At 41.5% G+C, this 24,577-nt stretch overlaps 1 protein-coding gene across 5 annotated transcripts; it reads left to right on the top strand.

The window, feature by feature from the left end:
• Positions 1 to 373: 373 nt before the first annotated feature.
• Positions 374 to 23,491, top strand: usp19 (ubiquitin specific peptidase 19). Of its 5 annotated transcripts, none has more exons than XM_035657325.1 (26): positions 374 to 691; positions 1,805 to 2,184; positions 6,853 to 6,981; positions 7,256 to 7,392; positions 8,423 to 9,004; positions 9,729 to 10,098; positions 10,263 to 10,419; positions 10,513 to 10,584; positions 11,083 to 11,198; positions 12,101 to 12,333; positions 12,567 to 12,759; positions 13,149 to 13,282; positions 13,452 to 13,610; positions 13,850 to 13,960; positions 14,071 to 14,181; positions 14,347 to 14,448; positions 14,599 to 14,739; positions 14,851 to 14,969; positions 15,133 to 15,276; positions 15,501 to 15,889; positions 15,987 to 16,097; positions 16,275 to 16,491; positions 16,860 to 17,012; positions 17,220 to 17,386; positions 17,509 to 17,684; positions 22,284 to 23,491. In XM_035657325.1, the coding sequence occupies exons 2-26, from the start codon at positions 1,971 to 1,973 to the stop codon at positions 22,422 to 22,424; spliced, it is 4,578 nt and encodes a 1,525-aa protein (XP_035513218.1). In that variant the 5' UTR covers positions 374 to 691; positions 1,805 to 1,970; the 3' UTR covers positions 22,425 to 23,491. The 5 variants fall into 5 exon arrangements, with proteins under 5 accessions (XP_035513218.1, XP_035513215.1, XP_035513216.1 ...); XM_035657322.1 differs by lacking the exon at positions 22,284 to 23,491 and adding an exon at positions 19,080 to 22,156 and having other exon boundaries at positions 12,095 to 12,333; XM_035657323.1 differs by lacking the exon at positions 22,284 to 23,491 and adding an exon at positions 19,080 to 22,156.
• The last annotated feature ends 1,086 nt before the right edge of the window (positions 23,492 to 24,577 follow it).

The raw sequence follows: 24,577 nt of genomic DNA on the forward strand, positions 1-24,577 counted from the left end.
TTATTGTTCCAAACTAAAAAAAAAGACTATTTGTATTATGTCCCAATACATTAATGTCTGGAGGGGATCTTTTAATACAAATTCAGGAGCCACTTTAAGGCCCTTATCATTTCAGTTTTTATCGTGTTTTTGTGGTGAATATTTTTTGCCTTCTTCCCTCACTGATAATCCAATCTTAAAAAACAGACTATAGACAAAAATAATATAAAGTAAACTGTTACATGCTTGCAAACCAAATTATTTATTTCAGCCTGGTTTGAATTTACTGTGTACATTATCAAATGAACAGTAGTGTGTGTGCAGGAGAAGGGGGGGAGGAAGCGTTACAGATCACGTGAACGCGCCAGCCAGGAAGTGCGCGCTCTCAGGTTTGGCCGGCCAGCAGTGTTTATGTGGAACCAAACAAAGTACTGGGACTCAGCCGCAGAGGCCGAATGACACCAAACTGACACCAGACCGAGCACCTTTTCAATTGTTGTCTTTGTTTTTATTTCCGAACTAACTAGTTTAAAGTTACCAGAAATGGGTCCCGGATAAATGAAAGAATATTCCAGAAACACCGTGGACTACGGGGTTTCGAGTGTGGGCAGGCGCGGCCGTGAAGGAGCTTAGCAGCCGGGAGAAGCAGAAGGAGTCGCCCCGGCCATTGTGTGCTAGCAACGGAATCCAATTTTCGCCAAATTGCAGCCCCGTAAGTCTCCCGTTTCAATGTCAACATTAATTTGGCTTTTTAATCACAGGCGGGCGCCAGGTGTCAGGAGATGTCATGTTGTGTAAAATAGGTAGCCATATCAACGCTTTCGTTTCAGCTAGCGTTAGCTTGATGTGGCTAATGACATTAGCTTCTCGAAGAATATAAGGAGCGTTTGATTATACGACCTGTCCTGCGCTCTCCTGGTAGACAGACTGGAGCAGTTAGCATCCTGATATAAAATGTTCTGACGTTATGCAGTAGTAACGTGGAGGGGTACTTACACTGAACAGAGCCAACGCTGCTTATTTAGATGCATTATGTGGCTTGTTAAACCCAATGTGCCTCCCAAGAAATGCATTGTTCTAACGTTATACTTCCCAATGTGGACCAGGTACTCCAAAATAACGTCTTAATGTTACTGTCTAAAGATCATTTGCTAATACCAATACATTTAGTTGACCATAAACAATACAGCGTCAGTTAAACGCTACAGGCAGCAACTGTGTGTATCTCATATCGACAGGCACATGACAGCCGAAAACACGTGTGCATTGAACTAAACGAACCTCTGCAGGCGGCTGGCTAACTCCGGGGATGGAGAGCTACAGCTTTAAGCTCGCTGTTTAAGTCCACGAACACCACCCGTGTTTTCAGTGAATGTGCTGAACTGAACGCCGAATAAAATGGCTGATGTAGCTGCTGTCCTTTGTTTGTCATTTGACTGTCCAAGCTAGCAAGTTGCTGTTGCTATGCTAAGGAAACGAGGCAAGGCTAAATCTCGGTGTCTGCTAACCTAATGTGCAGCCATATGCTTCCCTTTGTCACACATAATGTCCATGTGCTGCTCAGCTTTGTTGTCGATGTTTGAGACCTCCTCCTAATTAGTTTGAAGCAGTTTACCGCTCTCTCACCTCCTTCCCCTGTGAGTGTGTGTGTGTGTGTGTGAGAGAGAGAGAGAGAAGCAGAGCCAGAGTCCAGATTACCTGAGTTGTTTAACTTTATGCCGTCACGTCTTTCAGATATATTGCACATATTGATGCCAAACAACTAAGGAGATTACTATTAGTTTCTCCTCTTGGTTATTCATGTTCTCTTTGCCCTGCACCTCAGGTCCCCATCCCCTTATCAGCCTTCCTGATTCTGTTCTGGGAGAGTTCAGACCAGTATCATCGCCAAGATAGCCGGGCCAGGCAGGAAGAGGCACACCTCAGATCCAGACCCCAGCAGCGGTAGTGATTCCGGCGACGGGCGGCCTGTTAGCGCCAAGTGCCTGAAGATGGCCAGCAGCGGCGGTAGCGGTGTGGCCGGTAGTGAGACGGTGGGCCGTCGTGGTGGGGCTCAGCAGAGAGGAGGCGGCGGTAGGGACAACAGCTCAGACTTGTCCTCCAGTACCAGTAAGAAGAAGCAGAAGGACAGAGCCAACCAGGAGAGCAGAGAGGCCAAGAGGGCAGCCGCTGCAGTAGACGGGGTTATTGCAGAGGTCAAGAAAGGTGAGTAGGACCAATAAAACATTTGGTGTTGACTGAATATGCAATTTGTTGGGTGAAACTGTTATTTATAACACATGATAGCCACACTGCTGTTTCAATATGGTAATATATTATAAAGTAAATGTACATTATGCAAATATGACTTCAGCATTGCAGTGAATAGACCTGTTTGACTGTTTGTGGACACACCTGTGTTATCTGAGAGGCTGGAGGTATTTTGTCACACTGGAAACTTAGAAATGAGCTGAAATGTGTAAAACCATCATATTCAAGGTGCCCTGTCACCTTGAATACCTTGAGTTTACTTATAAACAAAATGATATTTACTTTCACTGTTTCTCACCCAAACCTGCTGTGTATCATTGAGGTCCAACAAACATAAGGAATGCATTTTCTGTCTCATAAATGATTTGCTGAGCTGATTTTTTTGAATATTTAAAATCATACATTGTTGTCATCCATGTTTACTAGCTAGCTAGTTGTTGTCGCCATCGGCTTCTTCTTCCTTGCCTTCGTTGGTGCATTGCTATTCTTTGTATGTCACCGCCACCAGCTGTTAGAGGATTAGTGTGAAACAGTCCTTTTGTGCGTGCAGATACAAAGTGGTCAAAATCTCCACAGGATGACCACTAGAAGCGCTATGGAGCAATGTTTTTCTGAGTGGGTCACCGTTTTGTTTGTAACATGCACATCCTGCTGAGCTTTTCCACTGATGGATATTTGGCATTGCAAGAAATGGGAGGAAGACAAATAATGCAAGGTAGCAAACATATATGTAAATAGTGTGTCCTCTGTGATTGTAAACAGAGTGTCTTCTTTTTGCTTTTAAGTGTGTTGATCATACAGAACAAAACAAGCCATTCTTTTTAAAGACATCTTTAGGCTTTTCTGACATTTTATAGACCAACTGATTGATCAGCTTGATCAAAAACATAACCAGTAATTAAAATCAATTGTTAGTTTCTTCCCTATATTAAAATCTGATTATGTGGACAAACTGTTGATCACAGAAACTTGCCCTGGGTATAAATGCCAGGCCTTATTGTCTGGCAGACTAAGTGAAGTGGAGATCAGTTATGGGTGTTTGGCTGCACAGTGCCGACCATAAATTCTGTTGTCATTCATTAACACATTTATGACATGAATTGTTTTACATGTTGCTGTAGCAGTTTCAGCATATTGTAATGTATGTAATATCTTTTACATAACACACTGAGACACACTTGTTTCCCTTGTTACTCGCTAGTGCTCTAGTGAGTACCAACCAAAACCCTTTAAATTCCCAGTCATATGTGATCACCATTCTGTAATAAATAGACAGCATGCAGCCCCTTGTTATTTCATTGCATTCAGATTTCCTGTACCTGTGCGGACCGCCCTTGTAGAGCCTCTATATGGGAAACGCTAATGTTGCTGTCTGAACGCTTTTTTGTATGAGCTGACCACTTTGTACATATATACTTCTCATTTAATGTGGGCTGAGCGTGTCTCATCTTCATCTTACATACACACGTGTGGATGTGGATCGTCCTTTGTATTGTTTCATGCCTTTTGTTGAAGTGCTCGCGCCTGAATGTTCATTTTATTGTAGGAGGAGGAGAGCTGCCATTTAGAGGAGGAATTTTTTTTTTTCTCTTGTTTTAATCGCCCCCTGCAAATATTTGACAATAAGAACATGTCACTGTTTCTCTGTTCCAACATTTACTTCTAGAGACAAACCCTACTTTGTGTTTATAAAGATACTGGAAATGTTTTATACAGCTAGAAATTATACAGGGAAAAAACAGTTCTTTAGTTGAAGAGTTTAAAAAGGAAACTGTAGGTTGTCTTGCTTGACCACTGAAATATTTCTTATGGTTATTAAATATTTTGCATAATCCTTGCACAAAACTTGTAAATTAGATTTGTGGTTTCCCTTTGCTAAGGTATCTGTCCTTGTATCTACTCCCAAAATGTGTTGTGTCCTTTAATAGGAAATAAATCTGCTTGCTAATCCCTGTGGGTGTTGAAATGGAAAACAACCGTACTTCCTCATCCTTTCTAGGAGTCATTGCAGTATTCTATTAGCATTATACAGGACTAAAACACTTAAAACTGTAATTGAGTTGCCCTGCGTGATGAGTATGACACTGGTTCATCCGTGGAGGTAGAAATGCTGATATCACAATACCCATGAGTTTGATGATTCACATTGTCTAATACAACAGTAAAGGTATCCAAACAATGCAAAGCAGTTCAACTTTCAGTTCTTTGCCACATAACTGGTTTGTGAAATAGCTGCCAATTCTGTGCTGTTAAAGTGACTTTAGTCTGTGAATGCTCAGATCAATGCATCGTTCATTCAGCTCAATGTTGTTACATTATCCATAACTTAAATACCTAGATATACACGTTCCACAAAGCCTAATTTGTCCTGGCTAAACATTGCGTGAAAATGGCCCACTGGTTAGAAACAGAGCTAAATGATGTGGTTAAAAAAAGAGGAATTGATTTAGTGTAAAGTAATGGTTGTATCTCTCATAGCTACCTGCACCATATGCAGCTTTACACATGGAAAGTAGTTTGTGTATCTAACCCTTTTGTGTATGTGTGTTATTTGTCTTGTTTTCCAAGTGCCTGGTTAAATTAGCGGTAGTATAATTAAATCAGAAGTTGTAGTACAACTTTAATAATAGATCTAGTGTCGATGCCGGCACATATACGGCACTTCATAATTAACCAGGGAGAGCTCCAGAATGGATACTTGATATTGGATCAATGCATCCTATGGCACATACTCCATCATGCTGGATTTGGTGTTTGCCCACTGTGTTGCGTTGCTAAATATCACCAGAAGGCATTTTTAACATAACCATAGACGAGGCTGCTTCGTGCTTATGCAGTGATAACCGATACATGGGAAGACGCGGCTGTGTTTTATTGGTCAGTGTTGCATATTGTAAGTAGATACATGGTACTTTGCTGGCACTTGACTCTGTCTGGGTGTATCTACAGTATGTTTATCATGCTCGTTCTGTTTTGATGTTGATATATTTTCCCACTATAGGGCTGAAAGTCTTACTGTCTCTACACCATCTTCTTCAATACCTACAAACACTATACGAGCCCGGTTAGTAGGCATAATGGTGAACTTTTAAACCGTGCCACACTGGTCAACGCCAGCAATCGTCAGGCTTAATGTAAAACTGGCAGGAATTGGAGCTAGACTAATAAGTAAATGATATTATTTTATTGCAGTTATATTGGTATTAGTGTTATATTTGTCATGAAGTAACAAGAAATTGCAGTACAGAAATGCCATAGTTTGTCTTCCAGAGAGCTCTGAAAAGTAGATTGTCTTAACTGCTAAATGTTAAGCTTCTTCTATCTTGGTCATAATTGATAACCTCACTGTTTACTTGGTTTACAGTTACAGACTGACTGTCCTTACAGATATTATACAAAACACTATAGGAAACTGTATTAAACAGCGCAAGACACAATTGACGTCAGTCTGAGACACATGGTATCATTTCTTTATGTAGAGCTGTTAAATTGTTGACATATCTTTTTTTTTTTTTTTTTTAAATTGGATTGGTTTACTGATTTTAATGTAAACATACTTTAATGCATTAGGTCTTCGATATTGCAGTAATAATAATGGTCATAAAAACTACTCATGTCCGTTGTGTTACAGTTGCAGTTTTTCTTGCCTTTTCTTGGCCAATACTAGACTTTCTGGCACAAAGTGGCCATGAAGATCCAAGCATTTAATTTGTGCTAATGTGTTAATATCAGGAATGTCGGTGGGAGGTTTTCCTCAGCCATGAGAGCACACTGTGGAGTGGCCCCACTGGAAATACAACTGTCACCAGCTGGAAGGGATTGGGTGTTGCTTGTGACCTTTTAGAGCGATTACGGTGGACAGAAGGGGGAGAAAGTTACGGCTCTCTGGTTGTTGTCGCAGTCTAAATCCAAATACGAGTGTGTGCATGATCCATCCATGAGTCCTTTGCCAGCAGGTAATAAAGTTTTCGTATTTCTGGGATGATATTTCATTTTCAATCACTGCGGCGACTTTGAGGTCACAATGAGAAATGGTACATGTTTGTTTTGTTTTTCTTGTTGGGATATTTTTGTCACAGTTTCCGCTCTTCATTCCACCTTGAAAAGCATGTGTATGGCTCGGTAGCATGTTTTTTTAACGTGCTTTTATGCAGTTGTTTACTTGGTATACTGTTTGTGTAAGGCAGATAATTTTAGATGTCCTGTCTGTGATTGCTGAGTTCACTGTACTTTCTGCTTCAGTCTGTGCTCTGGACTGACCCACTTGGGCACATGGGTCTACTGGTATGCCTTATGTGAATGTGTGAGCAGGTGCATTTCACTGTGCGTTTATATTCTCCCAGAGTAGTAGAGATACAGTATGTTCAGAATCAGAAATACTTTAATAATCCCCGTGGGGAAATTACTTGTGTCACCACTGGTCTTACTTAAAAGCCTAATTGCCTCTGCTGTTGTACTCTGCCTTTTTCTTTTTTGTGCGTTTTGTTTTTTTCCCCGTTCTCTGCTTCCATATTTGCCAAATTTTACATTACGAATTTACATTTTTTTCTCTTATAACCATGGTGGAAAGGGGAATTGCATTTTCCCCTTGTGGTTTCACATCTGTGTGACTGTGTTTTCCAGATGTGTTTGTGGACTGGAAGCAGAATGTCAATGAAGTGACTGTCAGACTGCGCTGTGGGGAGGGGGTGCAGAGGATAGAGGACATCAACACAACCTTCACTGATACACACTGCCTTGTGTGCTTCCCTGGTAAGTCACAATAAAGCATGCAACATAAACAGCAACTATTACAGTGGAGTGTAAATGAGAAGTACTACGTTGAATAATAAAAAAAACCCACAACAGTTGTGAATTTGGATTCAGGCCATGTTGCACTTGTCTCGGGAGTTTGGATGTTAACCACATGTGTTATAACTTCAACATACTGCATGTGTTAAAATCTTTGTCTGACTTGAACTATTTGTTGAGCGTATGAGTCTAGTTCTGCTCTGATAACATCTACATGCACGCTTTCATTTTTCAGATGGACGGCAGTGGAGCTGCCAATTGCAGGAGGAGATTGAAGCCTCATGTAGCAGAGTCCAGTACAAGGAGAAGGGAGGTTTCCTTCATGTCATCATGCAGAAGAAGATTCCCTTTCACATCTGGCCTTCGCTTAAGGTGAGTCACGCGAGATAGGACTCAGTCATAAAGCCGTGCGTTCCCTCCACTCCTCCGCTCAACTCATATTTACCTTGCTCCACTAAAATCACTCACTGTTTGCCCCCCAAAAAAAGCTGCATTGTATTTTAAAGGTCCAGTGTGTAACATTTAGGAGGATCATATTGTCAGAAATGGAATATAATATTCATAGGTTATTGTTTTCATTATTGTATATCACCTGAAAATTAGAATCATTGTGTCTATGGTAGCCCAGAACTGACAAACCAAACACTGGCTCTAGATAGGGACACAGTAGTTTTTCCTATGTGCTTGGAAAGAGAGGGTGAAACAAGTGAGGTGCAATTTGCAACTATACCGGGAGATGCCACTAAATCCTACACACTGGACCTTTAGTTTTAGCCCAAACCCTGTTTAAGTTGTATAATGAAGCTTTAATTCTCACACTGGGGACACACTGAGCAGGCAGCAGGAGAGAAGCCCCTGTAGATCATCACAAGATGGTCCTTTTTAACTTCACTGTTGAAGAAGAAGCGACACCCTGCTTATCCATGAACACATAATTCTCAGATCAATTCTACGCATTATTAGAAAAGAGCAGAGGAGCAGAATTAGTTGTTGACCGGTGCAAAGACATGTGCCTCTGGTGTGAAGAGCCATCCTCACGCTTGAGCATGAATTGACAATGGGAAGTGTGGAAATGACTGATCCTGGCACGTATAGTGGTACCAGTGCATACCAGCGAACCTGCAGCGGGAGATAAGAGATGCTCCCACTTAGTAAAAAATCAGATCTGTTCTCTATCCAAAATCCTCCCACGTGCACTCCATTCACATGCTCTGGTCCCTACATGAACCCATTTGTGTCTTGTTTTTATCTGCACTATAAATTATTTTTGCACAATATTGAATGATCTCATGAAAATGTGTCATTTTAGATATGAGTGTTCACACTGTAAACAGGGTCTTAAGCTCTTTTTTTGTTTGTTTGTTTAATGATAAATGGTTTTGCTTCCTTATACTCTGCTCAGTCAAACAAGAAGGAGAAGGAGGCTGTACCCATAGAGACCAAAAACGACAAGGAGTTGGCGATAAAGCCTGTTGCCTTGGATTCATCAGAGAAACCCAAACTGTCCGCCTCGCAGCCACAACTCCAGCCTCCCTCCTCGCCTGCACACAGCGAGTCTAGACGCAGTGGTGGCAAGGCCGAGCGGGGTGTCAAGCGCTGCCTGAAAAACAAACCAGCGTGCGACAAAGCCGCTGCGGACTCTGTAGGGGTGAAAGGTGGAGCTGGAGATGCCTCAACCACCACCAGCAAGCCTGTTACGGTCACGAGAGGCGAGCAGCAGCCTCAGGAACCCAGTGCCAAGCGCACCATCGTACAGCCGCCCAAGACCAGCAAGGAGGCCACCACGTCACCGGCCGACAGGGACTCGCACTCTGTCAAGTCTGCAGTAGCAAATGGTAAAGCTCCACGCACACACCCGCCCGCTGGTCGGAGCCCGCAGACGCAACGCAGAGATGCAGACAACAAAGCAGAGAGACTAGGCAGTGGCCAGGAACAGAAACCAGGAGTTTGTGTCGCTGCTGCCAGCCATACCAACAAAACTCAGGTGAGAAGAGTTCTGACATCTTGGTTGCTTATATAAACACTCCAACTGGCTTGTTTGCATTTAGAATGTTAAAATGTATGTATTTATTAATTAATTGCATTAATAATGTGATTAAGCTCTTAATGATTTATTTCAATAATGTACATGAACACTGAATATTTCTACCTGAATATTAGCCATGTTATAATTTATAAGTCACACATTAAAGTAAATCGTTCGTACAAAGTCTTGAAAGTTTGGACAATGTTTAATTTTAACCGTTATGTTTCAACCTAATCAGGTCTTTCATCTACACAATCACTCACTACATTTTAAAAGTGCTTGAATTTTACTCTTAAAAATCCCTAGAGCCCAGAGAGAGACTTGTGATTTTATTGGAAATTATTACAAACGGTAAACTTATTATACTCTACCTTATTACCGCCTCTGCAAATGAACTCAGCTCCTGCTGGTTGTAAACCTCTGTCACCAGTCTTACAGCTTGTTCACACAACAGCTTGAAGTGTCTTGACAGCATCTAGTGTCAAAAAACTGTGCAGAAGAATGAACTTGTCTGAATTGGAATAAAGATGTTTCTCCTTGATAACTGCAGCAATCAGAGGGAGAAAGGGAGTTATAAATTGTGAAGAATCCATTCTTCCAAGATCTTCACTTGGTCAGAGGGAGACAGAAATCTTCTGGAGGATTTTTGGGTACAATTTCTTGTGTCTTTGTTTTGATTCAGGTGGTAGAGAAGCGAACCCAGTCTTCAGACAGGTCAGGAGCAACAGCATGTGGCAGTGCTAGCCAACCAGCAGCTCCCATCAGCACCAGTGACTGCCTCAAACCCGATGTGGACTCCGCTTCGCAAGATACGCTGGGAGATAGAACAAACTCTGAGCCAGAGAAAAGGCCTGTTGAGCAGGAATCGGAGCAGGATTCTCTGATCCACCAGCAGCTTGGGTCAAGAGAGGCAGGTTCGGTACCAGCTGCAGGTGTGGCTGCCAAACAAGGCCAGTCACCCAGTCTAGCTCAGAGGCGGGGCAGCTGTGACGGAGAGGAAAAGCGGGACCAGTCGAAGGAGGAGCCTCCTCTGGAATTAAAGGAACAGGAAGGTTAGTTGACGTGCTTTTGGGAATGCATAGGACCTTGAGATTGGATTATTATACATGTGTTTGTGCAATTGTTTTTTTGTTATGCCAAGTACTGCATATACACGGTTAGGTTTGTTGCTCTTGTCAGCACTGAGTTTGTTAATACCTGTAATTACTTCCTGCAGCCCCAGAGCCAATGGTTAACTTGCAATTTGTGAAGAATGATTCGTATGAGAAGGGGACGGACCTGATGGTGGTTAATGTTTACATGAAGGGGATCTGCAGGGACACGGCCAGGGTCATCTTCAGGGAACAGGATTTCACCCTCATCTTCCAGACAAGGTAGTGAATGTGAATATGCTATAAATATAGACTGGTTATGCCATTTCAGCATGCTTTGAACAACAACAAGTGATGTGTGTTATCCTTTTACAGTGACACTAACTTTCTGCGGCTCCATTCAGACTGTGGACCGAACACAGTCTTCAAGTGGCAAGTCAAACTCAGGTAACCATTCAAGTCACTGTTGTTAGTCATGTTTTTCAAAATGTTTTTTAAATTTAAAAACGTGACATCTTTACTAGAGAGGGCAGAAATGACATTTTTATGATCTGTATGAGAACGCTGAATTGATCTATCCCAGGAAACAAACTTTGGAGCACTTATTTTGTGCATGAATAAATGAAACCGTGCCTAAGTATGGGTACCAGGTCAAATGCATAAAATGGACAAGGTGGTGCCTATCACTTTAATGGCCAATAACCGGACTCATCTTGGTATCAAACATGTTCCAATGGTTTCCTTTTGTTTCTTTCAAAACACGGCTGAAATGTGAGCAGTGTAGAATGTGTACATTTTATTTTGAGACATTTATCCTGTGTAAAGATATAACTGAAGTACTCAGGAAAAGCCATCTGGCTGTTCATTAAGCACTAGTTGCATTTCAAAATCACATCACATGTCTTTTAATCTCACCTGTCAACATTAATCTTTCCCGCACCTCAGGAACCTGATCCAGCCTGAGCAGTGCAGCTACTCCTTTACCCCGTCTCGACTGGACATCACCCTGAAGAAGAGGCATAGCCAGCGCTGGGGGGGTCTGGAGGCCCCTGCCACACAAGGTGTGCTACTAGGCTTCTACTTATGAACACAGTGTAGATACAGGTTTTTGATCTTGGGTTAGTGGTGGAATGATACAGTCTGACACATTCTCACTCAGTCACAAACATTGAGCATTGAAAATGTGATCTTAAAATCAACATGCATTATATACACCTTTTTAAACTATATCTTTAAACAGCATACTCAGGCCTACACTATGTATACTCGATGATTTGAAGAGCAGCTTTGATATCAATGTGGACTCCTGGCATTTATCTGTATGTGTGTTTTTACTGTATGTGTCTGAGGCGAATGTATGTGTGCTTTACGGTAACTGTCAATGACAGGAATCTGAACTCTGTAATTTAGCCAGTAAGTAGATATGGGTTTCAGTCTGCCCGTCTAGCCTTATGTGGTCTGCAGACTGTGTCACCCCCTCTTGGCTTGGTGCCCTTGAGAGCCTATGAAATGGTTTAAAATGTTGTTTCTTTTGCTAGGACGTTTCCTGTAAAAACTGTTAGTTGCATCAAAAGGAAAATAGAGACTGTTTTCGATTGGTACACTTAGTTCAACATGCAAACAGGTGATTCAAAATGTATGAATAAAGTTTCCAATAATAAATTAATATTAACTTATATTTACCTCAGTTTCTTTCAAGGGAATTCATATTCGTTTCCCTGTTTAATTACAAAATGATATACTGTACTTCTGATCTGAAAATCTCCCAGGAAATAATCTGAAAATTACAGACCTGTTAATAAAGTGTTAATGTCATGTCAACACAGCAAAAGTCAAAAGTATGTCCTAATAAAAAGGCTTTAAACAACCTCAGTTTGTAACTATTCATGTCCAGTACTGTCCAGTCTCTTGTTGACCTTCATATGCTAACCACAAGCTCCATTCTCCTCTGTTCAAGGTGCAGTGGGTGGCGCCAAAGTCGCTGTGCCCTCCAGCCCTGCCTGCATGGAGAAGAGCCAGCCAGGCAGCAGCCAGCACAGCCTGCCAGCCAAGGAGGAGCCTCCAAGGGTCGGGGAGGAGAAACCCAAGGCCCCTAAGGCTTCATCCAGAGGGGATGATGGCGGTCTGGATACTGTGGCTCCTCGCACCGTCTCTGAGCATGTTGCTATCACCAAGCCAGAGCCCACTGTTACCACGGTTAGTAGAAAGATAAATCTGCAAGGCAAAGGAAAGTTGTTTATTGATTAGTTTGGGAACTTTTATTTAACATTCTTAGAATAGAAAGGATAAAAAAGGAGCGATATTGGCAATATAAACTTGATGTTTGGATAGTTGTTTCACCAAGCTAATTTAAAGGGAAGAAATTGAATGAAATTAAAATGTAACTGGTCTAATTCGTAGAACCGCTGTGTGAATCTTTTCTGTCTCAGCCTAAACCTACCTGCATGGTGCAGCCCATGACACACGCACCTCCTGCCAGCAATGAGCGCCATGAAGAAGAGGAGGAGAAGAAGGTGTGCCTGCCTGGTTTTACAGGATTGGTCAACCTCGGCAACACCTGCTTCATGAACAGTGTCATCCAATCCCTGTCCAACACCAGAGAACTCAGGGATTACTTCCATGGTAAAGTTTAAAGCCGTTGATATGATGATATGATATAAAAGCTCTTAATGTTTGCCAGATGCATAACTTATTATCCGACCATATACTTAAGAAAAAGACAATAAGCTACTCAGAAATCTAACGGGGTGTGTTTTGAGGACTCAATGACTTCCACTGGTTTTGTCTCAAAAGCCAGATTTACTGAGGTTTCTACAGTTAAAGCATTTAAAACACAAACAGCATTTAAATAATTGCTACAGAATCCAGGTCACTTAGTTCTTTGAACTTGATTTATTTAGCCAAAGGTTGATAAACAATAAATGTTGTATGGCTGATTTAAACTATAACTTCAATACTGACTTCTGTGGTTGATGTCTGGTTCCTTGCCTGCATTTCCTGTGCCCCTGCAGATCGAGCATTTGAGGCAGAAATCAACTGCAATAATCCACTGGGAACAGGGGGCAGACTAGCCATCGGCTTTGCTGTGCTGCTCAGGGCCCTTTGGAAAGGAACACATCACGCCTTCCAACCATCAAAACTCAAGGTATGCAAGCAGTACCCAGAGATTTTCCACCTGAAATATGTAACAAATACAATATTTCATGCTGTAGCTTCTAAAAATGGCTTTACTTTGGAAGTTTTCAATCTGTCTTTGACTACAAAAATAAAATTTCCTTCCTTTGTTTATTGCCCCCCCGTTCGTGATCTTGCAGGCAATTGTGGCCAGTAAAGCCAGTCAGTTTACAGGTTACGCCCAGCACGATGCCCAGGAGTTCATGGCTTTCTTGCTGGATGGGCTGCATGAGGACTTGAACCGCATCCAGAATAAACCTTACACGGAGACGGTCGACTCTGATGGAAGGCTGGATGAGGTGGGCAATTTTCTCCCCTATGATGTATCTAGAGGTAGACTGATTTTCTCTGGCAGGAAATGCGTTGCAGTTGCTGCTGCTGTGAATTAGTGATTTGTTTTTGGTCTAATAATTTACACTTACACAGGGTAAGAAAGAATAGAATGTTCTTGGGATATTTCTTATTGAAATAACAGCTACCATTCCTCCTACAGTCTACTCAAGCCTTGAGCTGATGAGATATTTGTCTCTTTGTGCAGGTGGTGGCGGAGGAGGCGTGGCAGAGGCACAAGATGAGAAATGACTCTTTTATAGTGGACCTCTTCCAGGGCCAGTTTAAATCCAAGCTTGTGTGCCCTACATGCTCCAAGGTAACTTTAACAATAACTTTACACAAAATGTTTTACTTTCTTTTAAAGTAAATACTTTCTATTGTTACAGTGATGACTAACCTACTTCTCCTTACTTCTGTGATCTTCAGGTGTCTATCACCTTTGACCCTTTCCTTTACCTGCCTGTGCCCTTGCCCCAGAAACAAAAGGTGCTCTCAGTTTTCTTCTTTGCTAAGGAACCTCATAAAAAACCCATCAAGGTAAGATAAAGTAACCGGTTTCCAGTCTCCACTTAAACAGTCATACTACCCAGTGTCCGTCAACAATGTAATGCAGAAATGTGGCTTTGTTTTGACACAGTGTAAAGATGGCCTTCAATGTGACCCACACTCTAATGTACTTTTTATGTATATGTTTGTCCTCAGTTTTTGGTGAGTGTGAGCAAGGAGAACTCCAGTACTGCTGAAGTCCTCGAATCCATCTCCAGGAGTGTCAGGATCAAACCGGAGAACCTCAGACTGGCAGAGGTTAGATATTCAAATATTCAGGAATTCTTACTGAGCGTATGGTATTAATTATAAACCAATGATGAATTTTAGAGTAGTGCCCAGCAGTGGTAGTCATTAGAGATCTGTTGCTCAAGGACACCTTCTTTTTTTTCTTTTTTTTGCTCTCAGGTTGGGAAGAACCGCTTCCAGCGCATGTTCCTGCCGTCCCATTCCTTGGACACGGTGTCCTCCTCTGACATGTTGTTCTGCTTTGAGGTGCTTTCCAAAGACATGGCCAAAGAGAGAGTGGTATTGCTCAGAGTGAAGCAGGTAAATAAAAAAACCTGTGAAAAGAAAAGTCCTGAGTTTACATTTCTACAGCATGTTAAATATGTCAGGGTTTACTGATACTGAGAGTTTGCCCTCTGTTTTGTCCTACAGAGACTGCAGGTCCCTAACATCCCCATCTCAAAGTGTGCTGCCTGCCTGAAGCCCCCAGGGTCTGAGGAAGACAAGCTGAAGCGGTGCACTCGTTGCTATCGTGTGGGCTACTGCAATCAGTGAGTGCTACTAGACAATACAAAATTGTGTCTCAGCCTTGCACAAGATTACACATTTTTGATTACTGGAAAGAGATTTGCTGGTCAAGAATGTTTTCAAATGTACGCTGAGGAATCTGTCATTTTCTTGTTAAATTAAATCCATGAACTTTTCCCTTCCCAGAGTGTGTCAGAGGACACACTGGCCCAATCACAAGGGTCTGTGCCGACCCAACACAGAGAACGTGGGTCTGCCCTTCCTGGTCAGCGTGCCGGAGTCTCGACTCTCCTATGCCCGCCTTACCCAGCTACTAGAGGGTTACTCCAGGTACAGTCTCATGGCCCACACATAGGCCTGTCACAGCAATTACATTATCGACAATATATACAAAAATGAATTATTGCCACAATATGGACCTTTTGCTGACCCCGATGTTGTCTGTTAAGTTTACTTGTATGTTTTGTCCTTTCACCTCCATTTTAAAGAAAAATCACAACATAACTTATAAAAGTTGTTAATGGTGTTTTCTCAATGTCACCCCCAATGTGCAGGTTTTCCGTCAACGTGTTCCAGCCTCCTTTCCAGTCAGGCAGGACATCCCCCGAAACATCCCAGTGCCGGGCTGACCTCCCCCCAATGCCAGCAGATTCTCCCGAGGGTCTCGGGCCCAGGGATGAGGCCATGGGTGGGAGCAGCACTGTAGAAGGTGATCCGGAGCTGGAGAGCCACTCTCTGCTGCCTGAATCGCAGACAGAGTGTGCCCAGGCCTCAGCCCCTCACTCTGGAGAATCCGATTCCCTTTCCTCCTCCCAGACCTCTCTCTCCACCACCCGGACTACAGATTCAGGATTCTCTGAGCCAGTCTCCTCCGCTTCCTGCTGTTCTCTGGACCCTCACTCTGAAAAAGAGACGTCCTGTGAAAAGGCAGTGCGTCCAGAAGGTACTGATGTAGCTATTAACAGACTGGTGCGCCAGTATTACTGTGGTTGTTTTTTCTCTGCAGCCGTTCAGTCCTCACTCTTGCCACTTTTTTGCAGCTGCAGTAACAGGGTATCAGCATCCGAGCGAGTCAGCATCAGGTCATGCCAGTCAGTTCTACATAGCTCTGCTGGACTCTAACAGCAAGGAGCAGAGGCTGGATGAGAGAGGTATGACCAGAATTGTCTCAAGTACTGATATTTATTTGGATCACTAGTAATCTTTTGTTCTCATCTCTATATGCTTTTTTGCTGTGTGTACTGTTATACTTAATATTGTACTTAAAGAAAGAAAAGTCCAACACACCAGCATTGTTTTTTTCCCACCCCCCTCCATTCCCTGTGCAGAGGACGCACTGGCGGACCTCCCAGAGGATGCGACCCTGGAGCTGGTGTGGAAAAATAACGAGCGTTTGAAGGAGTACGTCCTGGTGAGCTCCAAGGAGCTGGAGTACGATGAGGACCCCGGCTCCCTGAGTGAGACAGCCAGAGCAGGACACTTCACCCTGGAGCAGTGCCTCAACCTCTTCACAAAGCCAGAAGTGCTGGCACCAGAGGAGGCATGGTAAGGGTCTTAATTTTGTGATTGGCTCATCTAAAATAATGCAGCAGTGTCTCTATCCTGTTTGTTTAGTTTTCCTCTGTCCAAGGTTATATACCCACCACTTTTTTGGAGGGGTATATTCAGACTGTGGGTCTCAGCCTGCCCAAGCATATAAAGAAATGCATATTAAACCAACGATAGTCTCCTGGTTGCAAGTTTTTTTGTTGCATCAGATGCTTGTACACCAGCATACCTCTCTTTAAGTTGCCATTTGGTTATATACAACCTGAAAGCAACTAACTGAAGTGTTGTGTTTTTGGTCCTCTTTTTTTCACCTGGCGATAGTGAATATAGAACAATGGTCTATATGTACTCTGTGTGTTTTTAAGGTACTGTCCAAAGTGCCAGCAGCACCGAGAGGCCTCCAAGCAACTTCTGTTGTGGCGTCTGCCCAACGTTTTGATCATCCAGCTCAAACGCTTCTCCTTCAGGAGTTTCATCTGGAGGGATAAGATCAACGACATGGTTGATTTTCCCGTCAGGTAAATGGACAGTAAAAAGTTTAAATTTCACCTGATATCCATCCGCAACCCACCATTCATTATTTTTGCTCACTTTTTGCACTTGAATGTAAAAATATGCAATATATTTATATTTGTTTTTGATAATTAAACCCTCATGCAGTGACTTTGACTGCTGTGTTCACATAATTTCAATATGAAAGCCTGTAATATCATCTTGTCTTCTAGGAATCTGGACCTGAGCAAGTTCTGTATCGGGCAGAAGGATGACATGCAACAACCCCCTATCTACGACTTGTATGCAGTCATCAACCACTATGGAGGAATGATAGGAGGCCACTACACGGCCTACGCTCGCCTGCCAAGTGACAAGAACAGCCAGCGCAGTGATGTTGGTAAGTGTGGACTCAGTGAGGTTTATTCCCATCTTTATATAACTATTGGTAGTATTACATCCTCCCTCCCTGTTCTTTTCTTCTTTTCTTCCTCCTCTACCTCTGTCCTCCCTTGCCCTCAGGCTGGCGTCTGTTTGATGACAGCACTGTGACAATGGTGGAGGAGAGTCAGGTGGTGACGCGCTACGCCTACGTCCTGTTCTACCGACGACGAAACTCCCCCGTGGAGAGACCACCACGCTTTCTCAGGCCCATGGGAGCCGAGTCGCCCACAACTGCAGGAGCTACCGCCAGCCAGGTGAGGGCGCCACAACAATAAGACAGAGGATCTGTGTCAACACCGTCTTTTTATTTTATTTTATTTTTTTTAATCTTTGTTTTAAGACCTCTGATATTCAGTTCAGTTATCAGTATTTCGCACTGTACATACCTTTGTTCTACACACAACACTTCTGTGATCCGAATCCAATTTAACAGGTGAACAAAAGCACCACTAACTCTTTAAAATGCTACTGGTGCAGTGTAGTCCAGGGTTAAATGGAGGGTGTATAACAAATGTGTTGCTCACCAGTGGAAATTGACACAAAATAAGAGAAAGTTTGCCGATACATCACGTGTTTATTCTACATGATATAGATTCAGATTGTGTCTGCTATGATGGAAAATGATTCCAGGTATTTCATGAGGCATTGTTGTTGTAATGTGTCAGCTACTCATCAGGAAATAGCAGTATAGCAAGTCCTATGAGAGAAGCCTGTGTGTCTCTGAGTACAAATACCTCTTTTCAATTAGTCCTGACAAGAGCTCCTGATGTGAGATGCTTAATAACCTCAGCCCAGTGGGTTCATAATGGGAAGATCCATCACTGAGATGGTCTGTTAAGCTCAGCTGTCACGCAGCATTAGCATCTTGTGACATTTCATCTTTATGTAGCTTTGGTGGAGTGCACTGCGTTAACTTGATGGGATATAATGATTTCTGTTCAACTGATGAGGCTGAGAGAGAGTTGGGAATGCTCTGGAGAAGTTCAGCAGGGAATGATTTCTTTCACTGCTAATTTCTGTATCCAGATGAGATTTTCCTCTCTAAACAAATGTTGTGTTACATTTATGCTGTCAGTTTTTATCACATAGGTTGTCAGGTGTAACCTTGTGATGCTGATAATAAGACTGTGTGTGATCTTATGGGATGAATGGTTCTCATGTTAAACCATACATACACAGAGACAAAAAACTCTTTTCCATTCTTTTAAAAGCTTATTCACTTTTATATCAGTTTGGCAGTGACTGTTTTTGAGTAGGAAGTCAACCTAAACCATTTGCCTTAACTTTTTCTTCTGATATGTACCATGTTAGTAAATGTTGTAAACAGAACGGGTAAAACCTACACTTCTTACCATGGGGTTTGGCAGGAAAGGGCTTGAGGAAAACCGTTAAGATGTGCTTTTTATTTAATCAACTGTGTTTACTTTTAAATCGTGTAAATTTCCTCTGATTTCTGAAAAACGAGCCTCATAAACGGCCCCAGTTTGTCCCTAAACTACCAACAGAGAGTCGTTAGCTCTTTGCAAATCTCTTTAATTACCATGGTTGATCTGAAACTGTAGATCCACTAAATGTTTCCAGTTGTAATCATAGTTTTTGTTAGACAACGCCTTTTCCCAGAAGCTGACACCGGTTTCCGCCAATCGCAGGCCTCTCTGATATGGCGGGAACTGGAGGAAGAAGAGGAGGGCCTAGACGAAGGCCCTCCTGGACTGTTCCAATCTGCGCTGCGGAGGGGACAAACGTCGAGGAACAGAGATGAGGAAGATGAAAACAGAACCGATGGGTCGGTGCGACGGCACGGCAGGCGGAGGATGTCGGACTATCCCGACGATGACTGCGTGCGTTACTTTGTTCTTGGCACCCTGGCAGCCGTGTTTGCTCTGCTCGTCAATTTGGTCTATCCTCTCCTTTACAAACTGGACCTGAGCAGTGGCTAGTTGCCGGCTTGCTTCAGAAATATAAAAATAGGTCGGTTAGACAGGAAACTTGGGAAGAGGAACTTTTAGACTTAATCACTCCTCTTGACACCCATTGGTCTTCAGCTAGTAAAATGGTTCTCCATCCTGCCCAACACTCAAAGTGTATGTACAACTTTACATGGCTCATCCCTTTAAAATACTTTAATGAAATGTCCCTGTCACCATAAGAAAACCTTAAAAGCTCCAGTAGAGTGTTACTATCAGCATACAGTGCCGGTATTTTGGGTGTTCACTATACACTACATTGCCTCTATGCATTGTATTCACTCTTTCTTCCCATGTATGTGTGTTCGTTTGTGTCACATTTTTGAAAATAGTTCAGACGATGAGCTCTGACAGCCTTAAACGCAGAATGAGTAGGATTTGTCAGTTGTGGTTTGTAAAAACAACATTTAACTTTGCCGCAGCTCAGTGTCTCCTCTTGGATGTGTGCTTACGATCTGGCACCCTGGTCACTACTACTGTATATCCCGCCCTCCCGGGTCACACACCTGCTGCCTGAATAAAAAGTACAGGCAGAGGGCAGGGTCTCTGCAGATAGACACATCACCATGTACTTGTAGTAGTAGTAGTAGTAGTAAGGGAGTGATGGGGATTCTTTTTGTATGACTCTATGCATTGTTGTTTTTATTAGGAAAATCCTACTCATTCTGCCTTTAATCACCTTCACTAATATTTCATCCTGGAGCTTATAGTTGAGCGTGGAAGTTCTTCAGTTTGGGGAAAAAATGGCAGGAAGACGGATATATGTTGTCAAAAGTTCTCGATAAAGCTAGTAAGCTGACCTTTTTGTTGAGGGTATTTTTTTCCTCACAAAGAAATTATATAGTTGTACAGTAATGTATTGAACGCCTCTGATCTTATATTTCTGACAAAATGGTTCTAGTACAAAAAGAAAGAGGAAGAGAAACTAGAGCTGCTGTTGAAGGCCTACTTTGTTTTTATTGCACTACACTTAAGAGAATAAGATTGCAAATTCCTGCAGTATGAATGCAAACAGATGGATGGAGCATGAGTGAGAAGAGACACTTCAACAGTGACTCATTTTTAAAGTTAGATCATGAATTAAAGAGTACGCTCTATTTTTTTTGTGTGACCAATGGCCTTTTTTAATGTCAAATTGATTAATGGGCCTTAATTAATTTCTGTTTGTGTCCATCCACCATAATTTTTTTTTTAAATGGCCTCCTTCAGCAATATGTACTGTAGTTTGCTGTCATTGTTTTAGTTTTCCTAATTGATTTTTTGTTTTTTATGTTTTAGTTGCTTTGTACCTAATATTTTTAAGCCATAGACAGGCAATGGTTTTAATTCTCAGGATGAAATATAAACATGTTGCTCTGTGTCTTTTGTAAAATTCTACTGAATAAGATGACATGCGGTCTTGTTACAGCCAAGGTAAACTATGAGTTTGCAGTTAATAAGGAACTACCGTCCACCTCTGAATGTAATGTTTTTCAATGTGTTAACACTGTTTTCAGTGGAAAGCTGAGCGGAGTACTGATTATGGACAGTTTTGTTGAGATGAACATTTAACTTCAGTTCAGTTCCACCTGTCACATGCAGAGTATTTTGATATTCTCTTTATTAAATACGTTTTCAGATTGTATTCATTAACTTAAAAAAATCTCTAAATCTTTATCACATACAACAGCTTAAAAATTCTGGATGATTTTTTTAGTGCGTCATGTTCAGTAGTTAAAATATGAAAGGTTTTTAACTTTTTAAACTCTTTTCCAAGCTGTCCACAGATCATTTCTTCTGCTGCTGCAGTGATTGTGCGTGTGTACATGGGGAATCCCAGAGCTCCTCTGGTATGGAGGCAGTGTACAGTGGCCCATGTTTGCCTTAAATGCTCAGCATAGCTCAGAGCACCGTCAGTGTGCATACTTGACCCAGATATATGCAAGACGGAAGTCTGTCCAGTTTTAATTCCCTAGAAGGTATAGCTTGTGCATACATTACTATGGAGTTGGGCAAAGTTTACCAGTACCCAACGTAAACAGCAGTAGTGGGATCAATGGATGTTAAACTCCTTTAGACAGTTCAACTTGAAGGAGTTTTCAGCACAAATTGCACTGTTTTTAAACCTATAAATGCTGTTGGATTTTTGTGAAGTTGAATTGATTTTAAATGAACCTGACTGAAGGATGTAATATGTGTATGTTTGTTGGTACTCTACAGTTCATTCCTAAGCCCCACCCCTTTCTACTCTGCTCCATTAACAGCTAAGCAAGCCTCTGTCAACGTTCTCCTTTCCTGTATTTAGAAATGCTATGTGCTAGGCTCGTCTATGTTGAAAAGAAAAGACAACCACATTTTGAAGATGGTTCAAAGATTAAAGCGACATATAGTAACATCTTAAACTAATTCTAGCAAACACTGCCTAACTAGCTAGTCAACGAATTTATGTAAATTGGCAGATGTAAGTAGTAAGTTAACAATTCATGTTATTAGCTAACTAGTTAGCTAGCTAATTGCTCTGTAGAAAAACACTAGCTAGTTATTGGAGCACAGAACAAATAGGGGTAGGGTCCTTTGGAAAGAATAATCCTGACTTGTATTTTGTAATGAAATGTCTGTAATATAGTAGTTGTTAATATTATGCAAGTACTGTATTTAAAAGAAAATATAACCTATTTTAATTTCTCTGCAATAATGTATCTTGATACCTCCATCTAAATGCTGCTTTCTGATCTATAAAGCATTGTACTCCTTTTGGAAATAAAATCTCATCATCTGTTTATAGTCTTTAAGTAAATTATTTATAAGCTAAGTCATGAGACACCCTCAGAATTTTCTCCAAACATTTTAAAACTCCCAGAATACTAAACCAGCATGATTTATTGTTAACACTGGTTTATTTTACAGGCCTCTAGCCAGTCACTATTTGGGACAGACCTGGATCCTGAAGGGCCACCTACATTGACCCCAGAGGTTCCCTCAGACCTTTTCACCCACTCTGGGGAGTGCGCGGCGCCATCCTACAGCAACATGGAGGAGGTGGACTAGGACTAAAGGAAATCCAAAACGGAGCTGGTGATCCATGGAGTGGAAGCTGCTCAAGACACATCAGTGCTCATTCATTACACAGGCCTCTGAATCCGGTGTCAACGTAACGCCGCAATGCTAGAAGATCTGGAGGTGGTCTTTGAGGACTCGACTACACTCACTTGTGAAAGACCTTCAGATGCACATGTAGATGTGTACTAAGTAGACACACATCACTGATATACTCACATTAATATACTTACCCACTGATAAACTCTTAACAGTCTGTACATGTAGTTATATTCATTTAGTGCATATAGTCTCACACACAGAAGCTGATCCACTTCTGTGATCTGAGCTCCTGTTAGCAGCTCATAAGCTGCAGACTTCAGTGGAGTGCCTGCCAGGCCTCCATGCACCAACGCACCTTGTGGTCTGGTTTCAAGCTCAAAACCTCACTGCTAACCTTGACCCAACCCAGTAATCCCGGGCTACAGCTACGGTGGATTATTAGGGTACATTTGGGGAGTTTGTGTGAAGATTGTTGTAATGTGTGTAAATCCTTTTATCTTTTTGTTGTTTTTTGAGGTATTTTCTGGTTTGTTTGTGGCAGGCTGTTCTGTAACTTGGTTTTGAATTGTAGCAACTGATGTAGAGAGGTAAAATGTGAGACGGGTGCTGACCTGCTACTTTTTTTTAATACAAAGGGCACATGCTTTTTCTGTCTTTTGTCGCTTTATAAACATCATTTTGACTTCTGTTGCTGTAGCGTATTCTTATTATTTTTCTCCTTTATTTTGTACTTGTTTTGTTTAGATCTTCGAACCTGTGGATGCAATTGTCAAAGGCTTCAGTATAAACTGAAATGTGCATGACTGCATGTTCATATAGGCTGTAACCCCAGCCCTTGTTAAATACCCCTTCCCCCCTAAACTTTGCTACATTTAATTATTTCAGTTTTGCGTGATTTGTCCAGTCTCAACCCCCCCCCCCCTTTGTAATGGGCCGCGTATATAAAGTGGGGATCATTAAGAATACTGCTGTGGATACATATAAATGGTTAATATAAATAAAAACAATTTTGGGAACTGCTGACATTAGTGGGTTTTTTTTTTTTTTTAAGTTATATTCGTCATGATAAACGATTCAGTTAGTGTGTAAACAACAAGGTTCTTGTCTAGGTTCATGTCATAGATTAAATAGTCATATGAGCCAAAACCATCAATTTGAAGACCTGACCTTTGGCTGTGGACCTTGTGATGGCCATTTTTTAACTATTTTAAGTTTCAGGCAAATATGACAAAAAGTTATTTTTATAAAAGTTACCTACTGCAGCTTTAATCTTTGTGGCTGTGGCCAACAGTTCATGTTTGCCCCAGGGCTCCTTTGTGGGCTGATCCAGCCCTGCCTCAGGACTGTATGGGCATATTCAAAATGACTGTAATTGATTATTGAAAACAACAACAACAACAAAAATGAAATAAATAAAAGTAAAAGGCATTAGACATTAGAAATAACAATATGCAGAAGGAGAAATAGTAGTTGAGTCACAAAATCTTAAATAATATATATGATTGGGATCTTTTCTTTTTTCTTTTACAACTTCACTAGCATAACCAGTTGAATATCATTAGGAGTACTGTTGGGTTTTCTATCTGGCAATTTGATTTTATTTACATCGAAGTTTTTGAAGGGTTAAATTAAGAAAATTCATATTCATTGTTTTCAAACTTCCATACAACATTACCAACCTTCTATGTAAGATGTAGCTCTAACAACTACACAGAATTAACCCATCTTCAGTCAAAAATGCATTCAGTGGCCATTCCTAGATAAACAGTGTTTGAGTTTAAACTGAACATCTTTTTTCACTAAAAATATACAGTTCTGAGTTACTTTACTTGTGTACTCCACTACATCTCAGGCAAACTGTACTTTTTACTTAGCTACATTTATTCAGTTTTATCAATTTAGTTATTTGTAGATTCAGATTATCAATACAAAATATTATCAACAAATAAAATGGTATGTATTATTATAGATTAAGGTACACACAGCAGTATAAAAAGTAATTAAAATGAGCCCAGCTGCAGCATTAAAGTGATGCATAGATTAATCTATCAATGACTATAATCCCACATATTACAATACAAATGGGCCATTCTGCATAATGA

The sequence above is a fragment of the Morone saxatilis genome, unplaced genomic scaffold (assembly GCF_004916995.1).
Source record: "Morone saxatilis isolate NCDOM2014 unplaced genomic scaffold, NCSU_SB_2.0 Contig15, whole genome shotgun sequence".
In the NCBI taxonomy this organism is placed as follows: Eukaryota; Metazoa; Chordata; class Actinopteri; family Moronidae; genus Morone; species Morone saxatilis.